The sequence below is a fragment of the Lepidochelys kempii genome, chromosome 5 (genome assembly GCF_965140285.1).
Source record: "Lepidochelys kempii isolate rLepKem1 chromosome 5, rLepKem1.hap1, whole genome shotgun sequence".
NCBI classification, from domain to species: domain Eukaryota; kingdom Metazoa; phylum Chordata; order Testudines; family Cheloniidae; genus Lepidochelys; species Lepidochelys kempii.
The window spans coordinates 42,122,191-42,139,557 of record NC_136384.1 but is presented as its reverse complement, the minus strand read 5'-3'; the positions used below and the strand labels follow the sequence as shown (position 1 = coordinate 42,139,557).

The following is a 17,367-nucleotide window of genomic DNA, read 5'->3' as shown; positions in this document are numbered from 1 at the left end:
TCACCTATTTCCTGTTTCCGATTTGTATGTCAGATTTTGTTTACGATCCAACTACGTGGAAAACATATTTGCGCTTCCCCCCTCTCCCCCCGGACGGGTGCCAGCTGTTTTCTCATTGCAAATGAAAGTGAAAGTGTTTGTGGTACTTGTTGTATTATTTGATCTGTAAAGTCAGGGCTGAACGCATGTGGTGCGTGCGGGCCAAAGGTTTGTTTTTTTGTCGTTTCTTTTTCATTGCTGAAGTCACTGATATTTCATGCAATGAACTTGTTTTAAAAAAATACCCACCCTGTCAAGTACCAACGGGTCGCTAATAATGCAACTTTTTGTAAAACCTTTCACAGAGCCCAGGGTCAGTGAACAGACAGCAAATGAGCCGTTTTGAGTGATAAATCTTCAGCCTGCTCTAGGTCATCCAGTTTCCTCTTTCGTGGTCGTTCTTACTAGTGAAGACGATCGGTGTTGTATAATATGTACTCTGTGTCCCTATATTAAACACACGCACCAATATATATATATCTCGTGTCAGAGCTATTACACAACCCTTACAGAGCCACAGATAAGGACCTGTTTGTACATAGTATGTGATCAGATCAAAAGGCTTTTTATAAGGCTCTTAATGTCTGTTTACTGGGAAGCCACTCTTTAACAAGAGCCCTTTCCAAAGTGTGACCTGGAAGACTCAAACCAGCGCTCTGCACCCTCACTTACACGCCTCCTGCCTCCCCCCTCCCCCAGCCCCATTCATTGGGCTGCGGTGTCGTACAGCTTGCAGTATTTTCGCTGGTTTTGCGCTCACACTAGGACACTGCAGCCCGGGGGGCTTGCCAGTGACATTAACTCATAGTCCTGCCCCCCCCCTGCAGCCCAGGCCACAACCCCCCAGCCTGGAGCGGTCTGTGAGGTGCCATGAGGCACGGGGAGGGCTGGAGGGCCAGGTTCTCGCCCATTCACGGAGAGGAAAAGTTTACATTGTACCTCGTGAAGGACTTTTCTCTGTCCGCTTTTTTTTTCTTTTCCCCTTTTTGGTTACCCTGATTGTACCTCTGCATCCCCCTCCCCCTCCACGTGATGGGCCCGACATGCGCAGCAGCGCCCGGGGAGCCAGAGGCACATCTGCAGACTGACGTCAGTGTGCGCTCAGCCTCCCAGGCAAAGCTGCCAAAACTTCCCTCGGCTGCTGGAGCTCTAAACTTGGCTGCAGGCCGGCAGTGAGAAGAGATCTAGGGCTACTTCAACAAAACTTTCTTGAGTCCTCCCTGCCTGCTTTCTCTATCTCCCTTCCTCTCTCTCACCCTCCAGCTCTGATGAGATTCACATGGTACTTTGCCCAGAAGAAGCTGGCCAAGAAGAGGGTACTCCTCCCCACCCCAAAATAAGTCTTTTTTCCTTCCTCCCCCCCCCCCCCCTTTTTTTTTTTTTTTACTTTTTCGGTTGGAAAGACAAAATGTGCAGGGTGATAGATTGGGTGAATTGATGGCATCCCTTTTTCTGCCAAGTCAGTCCGCTCTCTGAAAATCCCTTTTAGGAAGACTGGAGGATTTCACTTTGTTGGAGAATATAACTGGTGTGGCTTGAAAAAGGGGGAAAGCAGAGAGGAATACGGGACTCGTACAGTGCTATCTCTAGTGTTTGAAATTTACTTTATATCAGAAATTGAAGATGAAAACGGTAAGAAAAGACTTCATGCTGTTCAATGAAACGTCTCTTTGTGCTTTTCTTGTCTGCTGAATAATGATGCATGTAGATCTTTTGGGGGATGGGGGAGGTTCTACGGCACTAAGCGAGGTGGATTTGGAATAATTTCAGAGAGAAAAACCTTTGAGACTGAGGATTACGAGAGGGGGAAGATATTTTCTATTCCAAAGAATAGTGTGGTATTGTGTAGAAAACCTTTTCAGGTTTAGACTAAATAATTGGTGGAAAATAGGCAAAACCTTTTAAAAGATTCGATTAAAAAAATCCTCCAGTATTTTGTCGTGTCATGTCAGTGTCTACTTAAGCGGTCAGACAAGTGCATATTTTGTGTCTGGGCTCAAAGGGGTCCGCATTAATGTGATAGCTGCAGCCTGATGCTCTAGGAGATGTTAAGCTCTTAATAGGCTAATCAGCGAGATGGAAGCGTGTGTTTTTGATTTACTTCGAGCCATTTGGGATTTGCTAGACTCTTAACCCCACGGAGCCTTATTTATCGGTGTGTGGCTGTATACATATTGCATGGCACACAGTTCAAAGGATGATTTTTTTTTTTTGGAGGGGGAATAATTGAAATCCCGTTTCCTGGTGATGTGTGTATAGTTCTTGTATTTGCTAATTTCTTTAATGGTACAAGAGGGAAAAGAGAAACGCACACACAGAGAGCGAGCGTCTCAGACTCTTGTTTTTATTTGGGCTGCCGGTGCAACGCATTTGGGCCACATGCCAAGTGTCTGGGTCACACGCGTTTTATCCAAATAGATTTAGCGCTGCTGTCTGGAAATGGGCTGCTGAATGTTAACTTTAGGATCAACTCCACCAGAGCAGCTAGACTCTTCCCTTCAGTCTTTCTGGAGAAGAGGATTGTTCTTCTTTATAATTTTAAGGGTGTGTGTGTGTCTGATTATCTCTAATTTTCTTTCCTGCTGATATTTCATGTGAGGTTATTTTTAAGAATATTTATAGTTGCTAGTCTTGGTTTTTAGACATAAAACTGACAGCTGATCCCCCTAGAAAGTTTGGCATGACTTGAGGGGATGAGTGGGGCAGACTAGGAGGAAAATGCAGTTCAGATAGATGCAGTTTTGTTTCTCCCCCAAGGTGGTCGCTGATCTGGTGGTTTACATTACAACATACACAACAGCACTTTGGTTGTTCATGCTTTGGTTTTTGATTAATAAATGGGTCGCAAAGCCCCCTCGTTCCCTTTGTGTTTACTTTTCTTGCATTTTCTCCTCCCCCCCCCCCACATTTCTTTTCAGCAAGTCCTCTAAAACGAGGTCTGTGGGTTTGTATTTAAGTCTGTATAACTCCCAGGGGCAAGTCCCTAATCCTCAGGCTTTTGAAGCAGGGCAATGCTTTTCATGGCTAGCCCAATACCTGTAATTGAATTTGTTTTTGTTTTATTCCCAACCCCTCCTTGTCCTCTTTTGCCCCTCCCGCTGCATTTCCTTAGCAACCACTAGTACTACCAGTGATCACTGACTGCTCCTGTCCTTTCAAGACACGGCTCTGTCCCAAGTCTTCCCCGTCTCTGTGACTTGCGTGTGAGAAGCAGCAGAACGGGAGTGAGCAGAAGGCAGGGGGAGGGGTTGCACCTTGATCAATACAGAACACGACCTTAGACCAAACAATGTTTGCTTCTCACCTAAAGCTGGCGACCAATCACCATGTGTGTCTAACCGGAAGATTGCTCATGAAGAGAGAGATGTGACTTCTGAGGAGCCGAAATGTGGTTTATCTTTGTGATCAGCAATAACTGTAGGATATTTTTAGCTGTAGGCATAACTTCCAAATATGTCATTTCCCTCAATTTCTTCTACGTGGGGATCTTTACTGATACTGCCTTATTCTCCCTCTCCCGCCTCCTCCACCGCGAAACCTGTGGTTTGTTTACTGACATAGCCTGATTTCGTTTAACAAGAGGTTATTAGTGGACCTCAGGTGTTGCCGCAAGACCTCATACAGTCCGAGGACAGAGTAGCCGGGAGATGCTGTGTAGGATGAAGCAGGGAACGAGCTGCTGTGGGAGAACGATCAGCTTGAGCTTGAAGTCCCAGTGGGGACTGAGCGGAGGCAGCTCCCTACTGTTGCCAGTTGCAGAGGCTGAGGGGAGGAGGAAGTGCATGGGCGGGGGCTCTACCTGTCTCAAGAGACGTGTGCCTTCTTATTGGGTCGCGGGAGGGAGTCCCTGAGTTCACCTACACCCCCGCTGAAAGTACAGGATGGTTGGCCCTAGGAAGTCTAACCCAAAGCTCCCTGGACCACAGTGAGCCTGCAGCGGGACAAGTAGTACCACGTGTGGCTCCCTCTCACCAAACTAGCCCTCACTGAATGCAAAAGGAAACCCATGTGAGTGTCATTGTAGCTATCTGGTGTTATGGCCACTCACAGTTATTGCATTTGAACAATAGCATAGCAAGGAAGAAGAAATGGAAGTTTGGAAGCGGTGGAAGGCTGCTAAACCGATCACCCCTGAGCCCACAGAGCTCCCTGCTGTGTGCACAGGTTTTACCAGCTCTATCTCAGATTTCGAAGTACTTCTTGCATCTTTTCCTTCACCACTCTAGCATGGTTTCAGAGTAACATCTGTGTTAGTCTGTATTTGCAAAAAGAAAAGGAGTACTTGTGGCAGCTTAGAGACTAACCGATGCCGTTTTCATATATGTGGTAACTGTTGCATTTAGATAAATGTTAAGAAAACGAAATCACAAACGATTACCTTGGATATGCATATAGTTCATTCCCTATACAATTTACTTACTAATGAACATGTAGGGTTGACAAAAGGTGTCAGCTTGACAGCAGTGGAGACTGAAATCCTCAATTTATTCACAGAACAGGTATGCTATAGCCAGTGGAAGCTTGTACAAGCTTGTACAGCTTTGTATTGGGAGGACCAGTCTAGAGTAGAGAGTGTGGTACAGCCTCCATGTCCATTCTCAGTCTTAAGGCTTGGGGCAGTAGTAAAAACACCTGTGGCCTGTTCAGATAGTACTTACACCAGCTGCAATGCTGCCGGAAAACAGACTCAAAAGTCGGTGAAACTTGTACTAACTCTCCTGGGGATCTTGTTGTGTGAACAGTTGCCCCCTAAAGTATAGTAAGGGGGCTATTCAGGACTTTCACTGCACTGTAGCAATGTCCACATAGGATGTTACTGCATTGCAAGCTGGCACACTGTAGATTCACACCTTGACTTGCAGCAGAGTAACTTGCCATGTAGACAAGCCCTTAGACTGAGACCAACCCATTTCATGCAGGCCACTGAAAAGACATTAAATAATAATATTTTTTGGCCACTACTGACCAATGTTAATTTGAACCAGTGACCTAGAGGTAAAAGGTACCATATCTTACTAGTAGTATTCTGAGCCATCTAGTCCCCTTTGGCTCTACAGTTGAGGGAGACTGTGTTGTTAGGACAATACATGATACGCACAGGCAGAATATGAGCTCCCTACTGTGATGCTGTGGCTAAGAGGACTGATGTGATCCTTGCTCGTATAAAGAGGGCCCGGGGAATATCAAATAGGAGTTGGGAGGTGACATTAATTCTGTATACAGCATTCACAAGACCATTACTGGAATACAGTGTCCAGTTTTGGTTATCCACACTTTAAAAAAGATGTTGACAAACTGGAAAGGGTTCAGAAAAGAGCTACTAGAATTATTAGAGGCATGAAAAAACCTGCCTGACAGTGAGAGATTTAAGAAGCTCAGTAAAAAGAAAAGGAGTACTAGTGGCACTTTAGAGACTAATCAATTTATTTGAGCATAAGCTTTCGTGAGCTACGGCTCACTTCATCGGATGCATGTAGCTCACGAAAGCTTATGCTCAAATAAATTGGCTAGTCTCTAAGGTGCCACTAGTACTCCTTTTCTTTTTGCGAATACAGACTAACATGGCTGCTGCTCTGAAAGAAGCTCAGTGGAATTGTAGGCACGTAGGTCTATCTTTAGAGGTCATCAAGTCCAGCCCCCTGCACAGAGGCAAGACTACGTACACCTAGACCATCCCTAACAAGTATTTGTCCAATTTGGTTAAAACCTCCAATGATGGGGATTCCACAGCCTTCCTTGGAAGACTATTCAAGAACTTTACTACTCCTATAGTTAGAAAATTTTCCCTAATATGTAACCTAAATCTCCCTTGCTTCAGACTAAGCCCATTATATATTGTCCCACCTTCAGTGGACATGGAGAACAATTAATCAATGTCCTCTATTGCCTTAACATGTTTGAAGACTGTTATCAGGTCATCCCTCAATCTTCATTTCTCAAGACTAAACATGCCTACGTTTTTTTTAACCTTTTCTGATAGGTCAGGTACTCCAGCTGAGGCTTCACCAGTGGTGAGTAGAGTGGGACAATTACTGCCCATATGACACTCCTGTTAATAGACTCCAAAATAATATTAGCCTTTTTCACAGCTGCATCACATTGTTGAATCATATTCAATTTGTGATCCACTGTAACCCCCAGATCCTTTTCAGCAGTACTATCACCTAGCCAGTAATTCCCCATTTTCTAGTTGTGCATTTGATTTTTCCTTCCTACATGTAGTATTTTGAACTTGTCTTCATGAATTTCATCTGGTTGATTTCATACCAATTCTCCAATTTGTCAAGATCATTTTGAATTCTTATCCTATCCTCCAAAGTTCTTGCAACCCTTCCCAGCTTGGTGTCATCCACAGATTTTATAAGCAAACTCTCTATTCCATTATCCAAGTCATCAATGAAATTTTGAATAGTACCTGATGCAGGACTGACCCCTGCAGGACTGCAGTAGATTCACCCTCCCAGTTTGACAGAGAACCATTGATAACTACTCTTTGAGTATGGTCTTTCAATCAGCTGTGCACCCACCTTATAGAAATTTAATTCACACCATATTTTCCTAGTTTGCTTATGAGAATCTCATCTGGGCCTGTATTAAAAGACTTATAAAATCAAGATATATCATGTCTACAGCTTTCCCCCATCCACTAGGCCAGTAACCACATCAAAGAAGGAAATTAGGTTGGTTTGACATGATTTGTTCATGACAAATCTGTGGTGGCTAGTGCTATAACCCTATTATTCTCTATGTGCTTACAAATTATTTAATAATTTGTTCCAGGTATTAAAGGTAGGTTCCCTGGGTCCTCTTCATTCTCCTTTTTAAAGATCTGTATGACATTTGCCCTTCTTCAGCCTTTTGGGACCTCACTTGTCCTTTATGAGTTCTTGAAGATAATTGCTAATGGTTCCGTGATTGCTTCAGCTAGTTCCCCAACTACCCTAGGATGAATTTAATCAAACCTTGACAACTTGAATGCATCTGACTTGTCTAAATATTCTTTAATGTGTTCTTTCTCTCTTTTGCTTGTGTTCCTTCCTTTTTGTTAATATTAATTGTGTCACCATTAACCTTTTTAGTGAAAACTGAAGCAAAATAGGCATTAAACATCTCAGCCTTCTTGATGTAATCAGTTATTAGCACTCCTTCTCTGCTAAGTAGAGGACCTACACTTTCCTTCATCTTTCTCTTGCTCTCTGTGTATTTAATGAGCTTGTTTTTATTACCTTTTATGTCCCTTGTTAGGTGTAACTCATTTTGTGGCTTAGCCTTTCTGATTTTGCCCCTACTTACTTGTGCTATTATTTTATTCCCTACTTAGCAGTTTGTCCATTTGTTTCTACTTTTTTAGGATTCCTTCTTGATTTTCGGGTCTTTAAAGAACTCCTGATGGAGCCATAGTTTATCAAAAAGAAGATTAGAGTCTGTCAGTACCTGGATTGGAGAAGATTTCTGATAGTTAGAGGGCTCTTTAATAACAGACAAAGACAGAGCATAATCCAGTGGCTGGATATTGAAGCTAGACAAATCCAAACTGGAAGTAAGGCACACTTTTAAATATTGAGGGTAATTAACCATTGGAGCACTTTATCTAAGAAGAGATTTATCATCTCTTGAAATCTTCAAATCAAGATTAACTATCTATCTAAAACATAAACTGTAGTTTAACCAAGTGGTATTAGTAAATTACATGTTTCTAAATGAATTCTAAGGCCAGTGTTATACAGGCAGTCAGATTAGATGCTCATTATGGTCCTTTTGGGGCTTAAAATCTATAAGTTACAACACTAAATCCCCTCGCTCTCCCTGATAAAATCCTTACTAGTTTAGAATTGCCATTTACTTGAAAAGTATCCTTTAGTCTCAGTGTTATTTCCTCATCATATCATAATTAAATACTATATGCTATTTTGAGAAGAAAGCTAAAATAACAATATAATGTGTATAATATGTAGCAACAATTAACTACATTTTAAACACTGGTTACAGAACATGGCTAGTCTTCACTACAGCGCTAATATATAAATTGACCCAACTAGATGTTGAGTTTATTGAGAAATTTGTTGTACACGGTGATGAAGCAGAGAAACTGCCAACCAGCACGGCAGGGGTTAAAGAGAGCCTTTGGGCCCAACTAGCTCTGCCCCATTATACCTGCAGCCTATGCCAGGCCTTGAGGGGGAGGAAAAAGGAGAGAGCCTGGCTCAGTTTAGGGCTCAGCTCGGCAAAGAGGCAGGAGCCAGCAGCCTCCCTACCTGAGGGGAAGGAGCACTAGCCTGCTAGCCAAGGAAGCCCCAGGCAGTAAACACCATCTCCCCAGCCAAGGGAGATTGCGAGGAAGACTTAGGACCCTCCGGCACCTGAGGTAACTAAGTGAGCAAACCCCAGTGACATTGTGGGGCTCGTCCTCACCAACTTCCGGCTGCCCTGCCCAAAGGAGCCTGGGACTGCGGCAAGGTGCTGCCCAAGACCCAAGAGGGGACCCTACAGGAAGCAAGGTGCTCAGCATATTGGACTAGTGGGGCCATGGCCAAACCGACAGACTGGTAGGAAGTAACCCAGGGCAGCGGATTTTAACTCCCTGCTGGGAAGGCCTTGTCCCATTAAGGAGCTGATTTTCACAGGGCCCTGGACTGGGACCCAGTGGAGAGGGAGGGCCTGGGTCCCCCTACCATCCCCCGGCCTTAAAGTCTGAGTCTCCTCAACCAAACGGGGCTGAGAGCCATGTGCTCTAACCACTAGGCCACTTGACGCTGTAAGCTACCTGTAACATACACTTTGAACAGTGCTGCACATTATCATCTTGATTCTGTAACCTTTACTCACGCTAGTAATTCCATTGACTTCAATAGGACTTTTTGTGTGAGTAAAAGCTGTAGGAACAGACCTTCTGTTCTGATACAATTCTGAGGTAACATAAGTTCCTTCCAGTTGTAGATGTTAACTCATATGGTGCTGGGTATTTTTATTTAAGATGTTTTCAACTTTTCATGTGTTTTGTTGTGACTACTGATGGACCCACAGAGCCCAGTGTGAGGCAGGTGTTACAGATTACTGTATACAATTTTGAGACCTGCATTTTATTCAAAACAATATAATGGGTAGTTTGTAATGTGTCGCTATCAACAATTTACCCAGTTCCCAGCACACTAAAATTATTGATGTGTGTACAAATACATTAAATGATGAGCTGTCTGTACAAAATGTCTTTGCTAATATTAATTATTAATATTATTATTATATTTGCAAAATTAATAATAATTAATAATTATTACAATTAATAACAATAATTTCAAATGATGAACTAAATTCTCTAGCAGAAACACATGGAAAACTTCCATTGAAGTTAAACTGAATTTTGCCTGCATAAGGGGTGCAGGGTGAGCCCTGAATAAATAATAATAACAATAACGTTCATGTTGTAGATCAGATAACTATACGCTTCTCTGTCAGAAAACATTACGATGCATTCCTGCGTTCTTCCTTTGTCTGCCACCATATTGGGTCTAATTATCCACTATTGAAATCAATCAGAACATTGCACTGACTACAGTGAGCCAAGCATTTATATTTAAAGCATTGGCTTTGTAAATGTTTGTTAAAGCCCTGATCTCATAAACACTAACATACTTCAATTGGATAAGTAGTTCCACTGAAATCAATTAAGAATTACACATGCTTAAAGTGTGTGTATACGTTTCTGCAGGATTGGGGCCTTAGACCATACAAGCAACAATGTTCAAATCTGATTGCCAACTACGTAGTAATTCAGGGATCAGCAACCTTTGGCACGTGGCCTGTTAGAGAAATCTGCTGGCGGGCCGGGACGGTTTGCTCAGAAGCAGCGTCCGCAGGTTCAGCCGATCGCAGCTCCCACTGGCCGCAGTTTGCTGTTCCAGGCCAATAGGGGCTGCAGGAAGCGGCAGCCAGCACATCCCTCGGCTCGCACTGCTTCCCACAGCCCCCATTGGCCTAGAACGGCGAACCGCGGCCAGTGGGAGCTGCGATCTGCTGAACCTGCGGACGCTACAGGTAAACAAACCGTCCCAGCCCACCAGTGGATTTCCCTGATGGGCCGCATGCCAAAGGTTGCTGATCCCTGTAGTAATTCATGACACTTGGATAGCATTTTTGCAGTATAGATCTTCCAATTCAAAGTAGACCTTACTTTGACATGCCTGTTTTTTTCTTTTTTTCAGGTAAAGAAATGGACAAAGTTTAATAACTATCAAGGCTGACACCTTATTGATCTCTAAAGGAATTTTACAACATACTTGTTTTTGAACTGAGAAAATGACTGCAGATATAGAAGAAAGCACAGGTTGTTGGAAAAGAGTACCTGTCAAAAAGTGGAACATCCAATAATTATTTTGGAAGAAATATAAAATAAATATCCCTGTTATGGTGCGATTCTGGAGTGGAGTTAACTCTATAGCACATAGGTAGCCCTCCAAAAAAACCGAAACCCTTTCTGTTTTTCTAAATTATGGAAATTTTGTGGAAGACGTTGACCTGGATTTTGAGCCTAGTCATGGCTTCATCGGAATTTCACAGTGACAACAGGCTTTCATATAATTCTCAAGGTAGGGGTCCCACTTTTATAGCTGGAAAGACATATCCCTTTTGCACTAATTTCAGGTAATGCTTTCCTAAGCCATTGTTATATAAATAGCTAGCGATCATATTAACACTTATGTAGTTTTCTCATGATTTATTATCATGAAAGTCAGGGGTGCTGGAACAATTTGTGTAGTGCGGGTGCTGAGAGCCATTAAACCAAACTGTAAATCCTGTGTATGATGGAAACCACTTCAAGCCAGGGACTGCGAAAGCACCCCCAGCACCCCTAGTTCTAGCACCTATGATGAACGTTCATTTGCAGAGAAACCCATTAGGTCAAAGTGTATCTTGAGATTGATGTTTTAATTTCTTTTATTTCTAACTTTAACTATAACAAAGTCCTGCAAATTAAGTTTAATCATAATGCAATAGCATGTTAAAGACGGGCCATAATGTCATAAACATTTTTTTTAAATTGCAGAAACTATAAAAGTCTAAAACATGTCTTGAAATATTTGCATTTGTAGGCTTTTTTAGTGAAATGAGGATACATTTAAATGTTTTTACAAATATATTTTTTCATTCCAACTGTTTTTATTTTTGCAGGTGGATCTTATAGTTTTTGTCTTTAAGTGAAATCGTTGGTAGATGTACATTCTTCACAGTGTAGAATGTAGCCCCAAATGTTTACGTAGTAGGTTAAATAGGAAAAATATAAAGTGAATTTGAAATATTTGCATTTCTAGTGAGATCAAATTAACAGGAACCTGCATGAATTTTGCTGATTCTTTTTAAAAATAGAATATTTTTCTTGATTTTATTTAGCAAAGCTTTTCACCATGCAAATACCTGAAATCAACTTTCACTCATGAGGGTGATGGGATTTAGCCAGCTGTGGTTTATGTTTATACTACTACTTGTTGTTTCCTGTTATATTTTCTTTTCTTTTATGCCCATTTCCTGGACTGGCTTACCTGGTGATTACAAAGAGGAATTCCTGTCTTACCTTGAACATTACCAACTAACAGTCCCAGTAAGGGTTGATCAAAATGGAGCCTTCCTCAGCTATACTGTGAAAGATGATGAACCCTTGAGGAGAAGGAAGAGGAGTACAGACCTTTATGACCAAGCATCTAAATTATTTTTTAAACTCTCTGCCTATGGCAAGCACTTTCATTTAAACTTGATTCTCAACACAGATTTGGTGTCCAAACATTTTACAGTAGAATACTGGGGGAAAGATGGACCTAAATGGAAACATGATTTGCTAGACCACTGTCATTACATAGGATATTTGCAAGACCAACATAGCACAACTAAAGTGGCTTTAAGCAACTGCAATGGTCTGGTAAGTGCGTGTTATATATTTTAGTTTCATAGTGTACTTTGAAATATAGAGGAAGAACTTAATTAGCGTATGTTCATGTTCTTTGAGTTCCTGCAAGAAGCAAACAGAAAGGCGAGGAACAGAGATCTGGCTCCTGAGGAAAAGTACTTATTCTAAGTACTAAGGCCCAGTCCTGTAGTCCTACTTCAGGCAAATTTTAGTGCTTCCAGTGCCTGTATTAGGGCTGCAAGATTAGTTATGGAGTGAGATTAGATTTATCAAAACTGTTGCAAACTCCGGGAATAAAAATGACTGGCCTTAGGGGTGCTGAGTGCCTTTTGCAATGGACCAACTGGCATGAAATTCCAGTTCAGGGTGTACAGCACATCTCGGTATTGGGTTCAAAAGGCCTGAAATACATAATGAGGAAGGAAAACTGTGGCCCAGAAGTCTTCTGTGCTACAGTCCCAAGGAGTGAAGAAGAAAGCAGAACCCTTGACAAATAGCAAAGCCACAAAGTAATTATTTACATTTTTACAGGATTTTTATATTTATAAATCAAATAAAAATGCTTTAAAGTAACAGTAGTGTTAGAAATCCAAGTATTTACAATGGTTTTTGTAAATTGTTCTCTCATTGTTGATGAAACTCTTGGTCATTCAGCACTAGTTCTTATATGGAAAAAATCTTACTCCCTAATACTATAATTGAAGCCTAAAAATAACAATAGGCTAGGGAATTACAAAGTGATAAAATAAAAGATCATGATTGGGAAATACTAAACCAAGAGTCTACTGATTGCTGTAGTAAATTTTAAAATACATGTTGCTATTATCCACTGCAAAAATATTATTTTACTGTTTCTATTACAGTAGCCTGTAGAGGTCCCCAACAAAGATTAGGATTTTATTGTATTAGGTGCAGAATGTCTAAAAGTTTTTTTTCTCTGGATTACTTTGAGCACTTCCTTTTTTCCCCTGCAGGTGTCATAGAATAATACATCCTGTGACATCATTGATAACAAAAGTCTACTATTACAGTGCAGAGTGCCAGACAATAACCTAGCTAACTAGATAGATTGAAATTCACTTAGCTAATTGTATCTGTGTTATCAGAGTGATGCATTCTGAGGCACTTCTCCCCCAGAAGGATTTCAAGGGGGAGAGTCATATTTAAGAAGCTTAGTTAAAAGTATTTCTGTGTTTAAATGCATCCACAGCCTGGTGAGTGGGAGCATATAGTACATGTTTTTTGCCTTAACTTCAATTTCACTTTACCTTTGCAGTTCATCTATAAGGATGTGTTTTAATCTTTAAGGATTATTTAAGGATGTGTCTTATGTTAATACACTGAGTTATCAGCATGTAGATTGTATTCTAAAGATACTGCAGTGACTGGAGCTCTACTTCTGGGTCTCAGCTTGCTAGTGTACATGCCCGAATGCCTCTGACACTCAGAAATGTTTGCCCTTTGAGGAACAGGCTGGCTCACCTCATTTTGAGATCAACCGACAGTGCCTCAGCGCCCTTCTGGACATTTCATTTTTGTTCCTGTCTGGCCTTGGCCAGCTCACAAGCTCCCTGTCAGAGCTGGGGTCATTGCAGATGATCCCTGTTGTCTGCCATCCCTACAGACTTTGACGTTGGTTTGGACACCATTTCTATACCATTTGATTTCTCCTCTAGCCATCTCATTCGCTGGTGCTAGCTTTCCTTCAAAGCTTTTAGCTGCATAGCTGGGGACATCTTGAGGCTATTGACAGCTCCTTGAGATAGGGAGATCTTTTTGACTTGCATGGTTCACATGCCCCAGTGACTTCAGCAGGTGTTTGTTGGTCACTGGCCTCGTCACATCCCTCAGACATTCCTTTGGCTTCTCAGTAGGTTGATAGTCTCAGTGTTCTGTCAGTAGTTTGGCCTTAGCACATTGTGCTTCCAGAGCATTGACTTTAAGTGTCAGATTACGCATTTAATTCATTATCTTTGGTGTCTTTGACTATTGATGCTTGTTCAGTATTTCTTCCAACCAGGGCTGGATTAAGGTAATTCTGGGTCCCGAAGCACACCACAAATGGGACTCTCAAGGCCTATTCTCTTGTGGGCCTGCACCTCGGCAGGGTCATGCCTCCTACTTTACATGGCAGTGTCAGAGAGCCTACTACCCCTCTCAGAAAGGCTCAGACAGTGGCATGGGGCTCCTTTCACTCCCCAGAAGCAGGAGCAGGAAGTAAGGCTCTCTTACCCCCTCTCTTTAAAAGAGGTGGGGACCCTCCAGAACTTACACTTGAGCTGCTGGGATATCTCACTGCACTTGGGGCTGGGCTCACTGCACACTTCTCTTGCCACACAGAGACTCCTTTGCTGGATGATGTTGACAGGGCCCTCCAGAGGAATGGGTTTTGGAGTTAACACCCTATTCAGATGGACCCATCCCAGAGCTATTTTTTCATGCTCTCTATAGTTTCAGGCAGAGATCACTGAATCAGTTACACTCATGTCATATTTTCAGACTTTTCCTTCCCATCACTGGGAGTAGAAACTTACCTTCTTACACTGAAAGTGTACTGTAATCACAAATCTCCAGGAGCTAGGGCTCCAGCCTGTGCCTTAATCTTGCCCTGCTTCTAGCTCTCCCAGCACCTGCTTTTGGTGGCGGGAAGGGAATGACACATTTGGGAAGTCTCCATCATTTCATAGAATATCAGGTTTGGAAGGGACCTCAGACTGTCTGAAACTATTTTGTATAGTTTCTTCTATTACTCTAAAACTGGGTTTTTTGGAGACTGTCCTGTGGTTTTTAGCCTCTAAAAGTAGGAACCAAGTCAGTGTGATAAAGAAAGAATAATTACTTATTGACAATTCTGCTTCTCTGGAAAGGTCATTTGTTTGAATTCCTACTTCACATGCCTTCCTCCTCTTAGATATGTGGACAGGCCTACATTTTCAATTACTAAATTTTTTCCTGAAAGTTTCCTCCTATCATAAATAGCCTTTGGTATCTGTTATATTTTGAATGTGAGGAGCCTTGTTTTTCCCCTCCTCAAGGAACTAAAACAAAATGTTCTTGAAGGTACTGAGGCACTAGAATTTGATCTTAGAATAAGGCTGTGCCTCAGAGTCCCAGATGCCCTTGAGACAATTCTACCCTGTCCCAGGCTGGCAAGCTGAGACCCAAGAGTAGAAATACAGTCAAATGATATCTTCAGGGATACAGCATTACAGGTAAGCAATTATTCCTTTTCCAAGAGTCTCAGTTTAAACATCTCACTTTAGTAAACGTGTCATGAATATGGAGAAAGAAGTCCCAAATGGAGTAAGGGGAGATGTTCTTACTGAACTACTTCTAAGGTATAATGGCAGGAAAACCTCATTTTGTTGTTGTAAGAAAAATATTTTTTGTTCATTACAACTTGTCATTTTCAAAATAACACACACTAAGTTCATAAAGACCATGTTTAGAAGTGCAAACAGAGAGTAATATTATATACCATCATTTCTTCTATCCCAACATTTCATAGGATTCCTATTCATAGAGTTTAAGACCAGAAGGGACTATTAGATCATCTAGTCTGACCTCCTGCATATAACAAGTCCTTAAATTTCACCCAGTTACTTCTGCAATTGAGCTCAATAACTTATATTTGACTAAAGTTGGGTTAAAGCATAATTTCCAGAAAGGTATCCAGCTTGGATTTGAAGACATCAAGATATGGAGAATCCACAGCTTCCGTTGGTAGTCTGTTTCAATGGCTAATCACCCTCACTGGTAAATGTGGGCCTTATATACAATATGTATTTGTCTGGCTTCAGCTTCCAGCCATTGGTTCTTGTTACGTCTTTCTTTGTTAGGTTTAAGGAGTCCTTCAGTACCTGGTATTTTCTGCCACTTGATCCCATTCTGTTCAAGTCACCTCTCATTCTTCTTTTTGATAAGCTAAGCAGTTCTTTAAGTCTCTCACTGTAAGGCATTTTCTCCAGCCCTGGAATAATTTTTTAGGCTCTTTTCTGCACCATTGTCAAGCAACATCCTTTAAAAATGTAGAGACTAGAACTGTGCATGGTATTCTGGTGCCAGTGTCGCCAATGCAGTGTACAGAGGAGAAATCATCTCTATCCTCTCCTTATTACTTCCCTGTTTATAAACTAAAGGATCACACTGGCCCTTTTTGTGACAGCATCTGGTACTGGAAGCTTATGTTGAGTTGCTCACCTGCCATGTCCATCTTTTAAAGTAACTACCATTTAACACAACTAAATACTTTCATAGACGTGAAATCAATTTTAAATATGACACTTTGCATGACATTTAAAAATATTATTTGATTTATGAAGATTAAAACCCAGACCATATCCTGTCCTAGATCTGTATGAGTGGAGTTCCCTTTGATGGAAATGAGTATTTTGTTTGTGGGCTTAACTTTCACAAGATCATATACAGGCTGCCCTGTGTGTGTATGTAATTACTGGGAAATGAGCGCACACATACAAGCTAGTCATTTGCAGCATGAATGTGCAACTATCTAGGTACTGTGCAAGAATGGTTGAGGAGTGGGTGGAGCTATATTTATGTTGGCAGACTTGTAACTTTCAGTGGCAAATTGGGTCGGAAGCTTCCATTATTGTCAAGCAACAATACATATGTGTACAAATTAAAGTAGGAAAGCTGCTATTTACTCAGTTCTAAAATGCTTCTAGATGTGTGGATAAGAAAGTCTCAGAAAGAGCAAAGTCAATACAGAGAGCAAACTATGGCTACGTTTACAGTAGCAGCTGGTGAGATGATTCCCCTGCTTGTGTACACAAATGCGCACAGCTCAGTGAGAGCCAACGTGAGCCTAAATCGCAGTGCAGCTGCGGCAGCATAGGTAGCAGCAGTGGGTGTCTGTGCTACCGCGGCTGCACTGCGATTTAGACCTGTGCTGGCTCCATGAGAGCTAGTGTGAGTATGGGTACATGAGCAAGGGAATCATGCCCTTAGCTCAGGGGTGGGCAAACTTTTTGGCCCGAGGGCCACATCTGGGTGGGGAAATTGCATGCAGGGCCATGAATGTAGGGCTAGGGCTGGGGCAAGGGGTTGGGGTGCAGGAGGGAATGGGGTGTGTGGGAGGGGGTGCGGTGTGCAGGAAGGGGCTCAGGGCAAGGGGTTGGGGCAGAGGAGGGGTGCGGAGTGTACAAGGGGGCTCAGGACAGGGGGTTGGGGTTCAGGCGGTGTGCAAGGTGCAGCAGGGGGCTCAGGGCAGGGGGTTGGGGTGAAGGAGGGGTGCGGGGTGAGGAAGGGGGCTCAGGGCAGGGGGTTGGTGTGCAGGCAGGGTGTGGCAGGGGCTCAGGGCAGGCAGTTGGGGTGTGGGGTGCTGGAGGGGTTCAGGGTGCGGGCTCTGGCCCAGCGCCACTTACCTGGAGTGGCTCCGGGGTGGCAGTGGCGCGCACCAGGGCCAAGGCAGG

The 17,367-nt window shown here is 42.5% G+C and overlaps 1 protein-coding gene across 6 annotated transcripts in view; it reads left to right on the top strand.

Moving 5' to 3' along the window:
* Positions 1-1,154: 1,154 nt before the first annotated feature.
* Positions 1,155-17,367, top strand: part of ADAMTS6 (ADAM metallopeptidase with thrombospondin type 1 motif 6) — a 328,488-nt gene continuing 312,275 nt past the window's right edge. For 2 of the 6 annotated variants that reach the window (XR_012158888.1, XM_073344062.1), the window contains exon 1: positions 11,205-11,947. Coding sequence is in view for 5 of the 6 variants with exons in the window: in XM_073344062.1 (XP_073200163.1) it covers positions 11,468-11,947 (480 nt within the window). In the remaining variant the exon portion in view is untranslated. Of the gene's footprint in view, positions 1,672-3,378; positions 3,457-10,238; positions 10,623-11,204; positions 11,948-17,367 lie in introns of those variants that run through there. The other 4 variants (XM_073344058.2, XM_073344059.2, XM_073344057.2 and 1 more) reach the window with 4 other exon arrangements.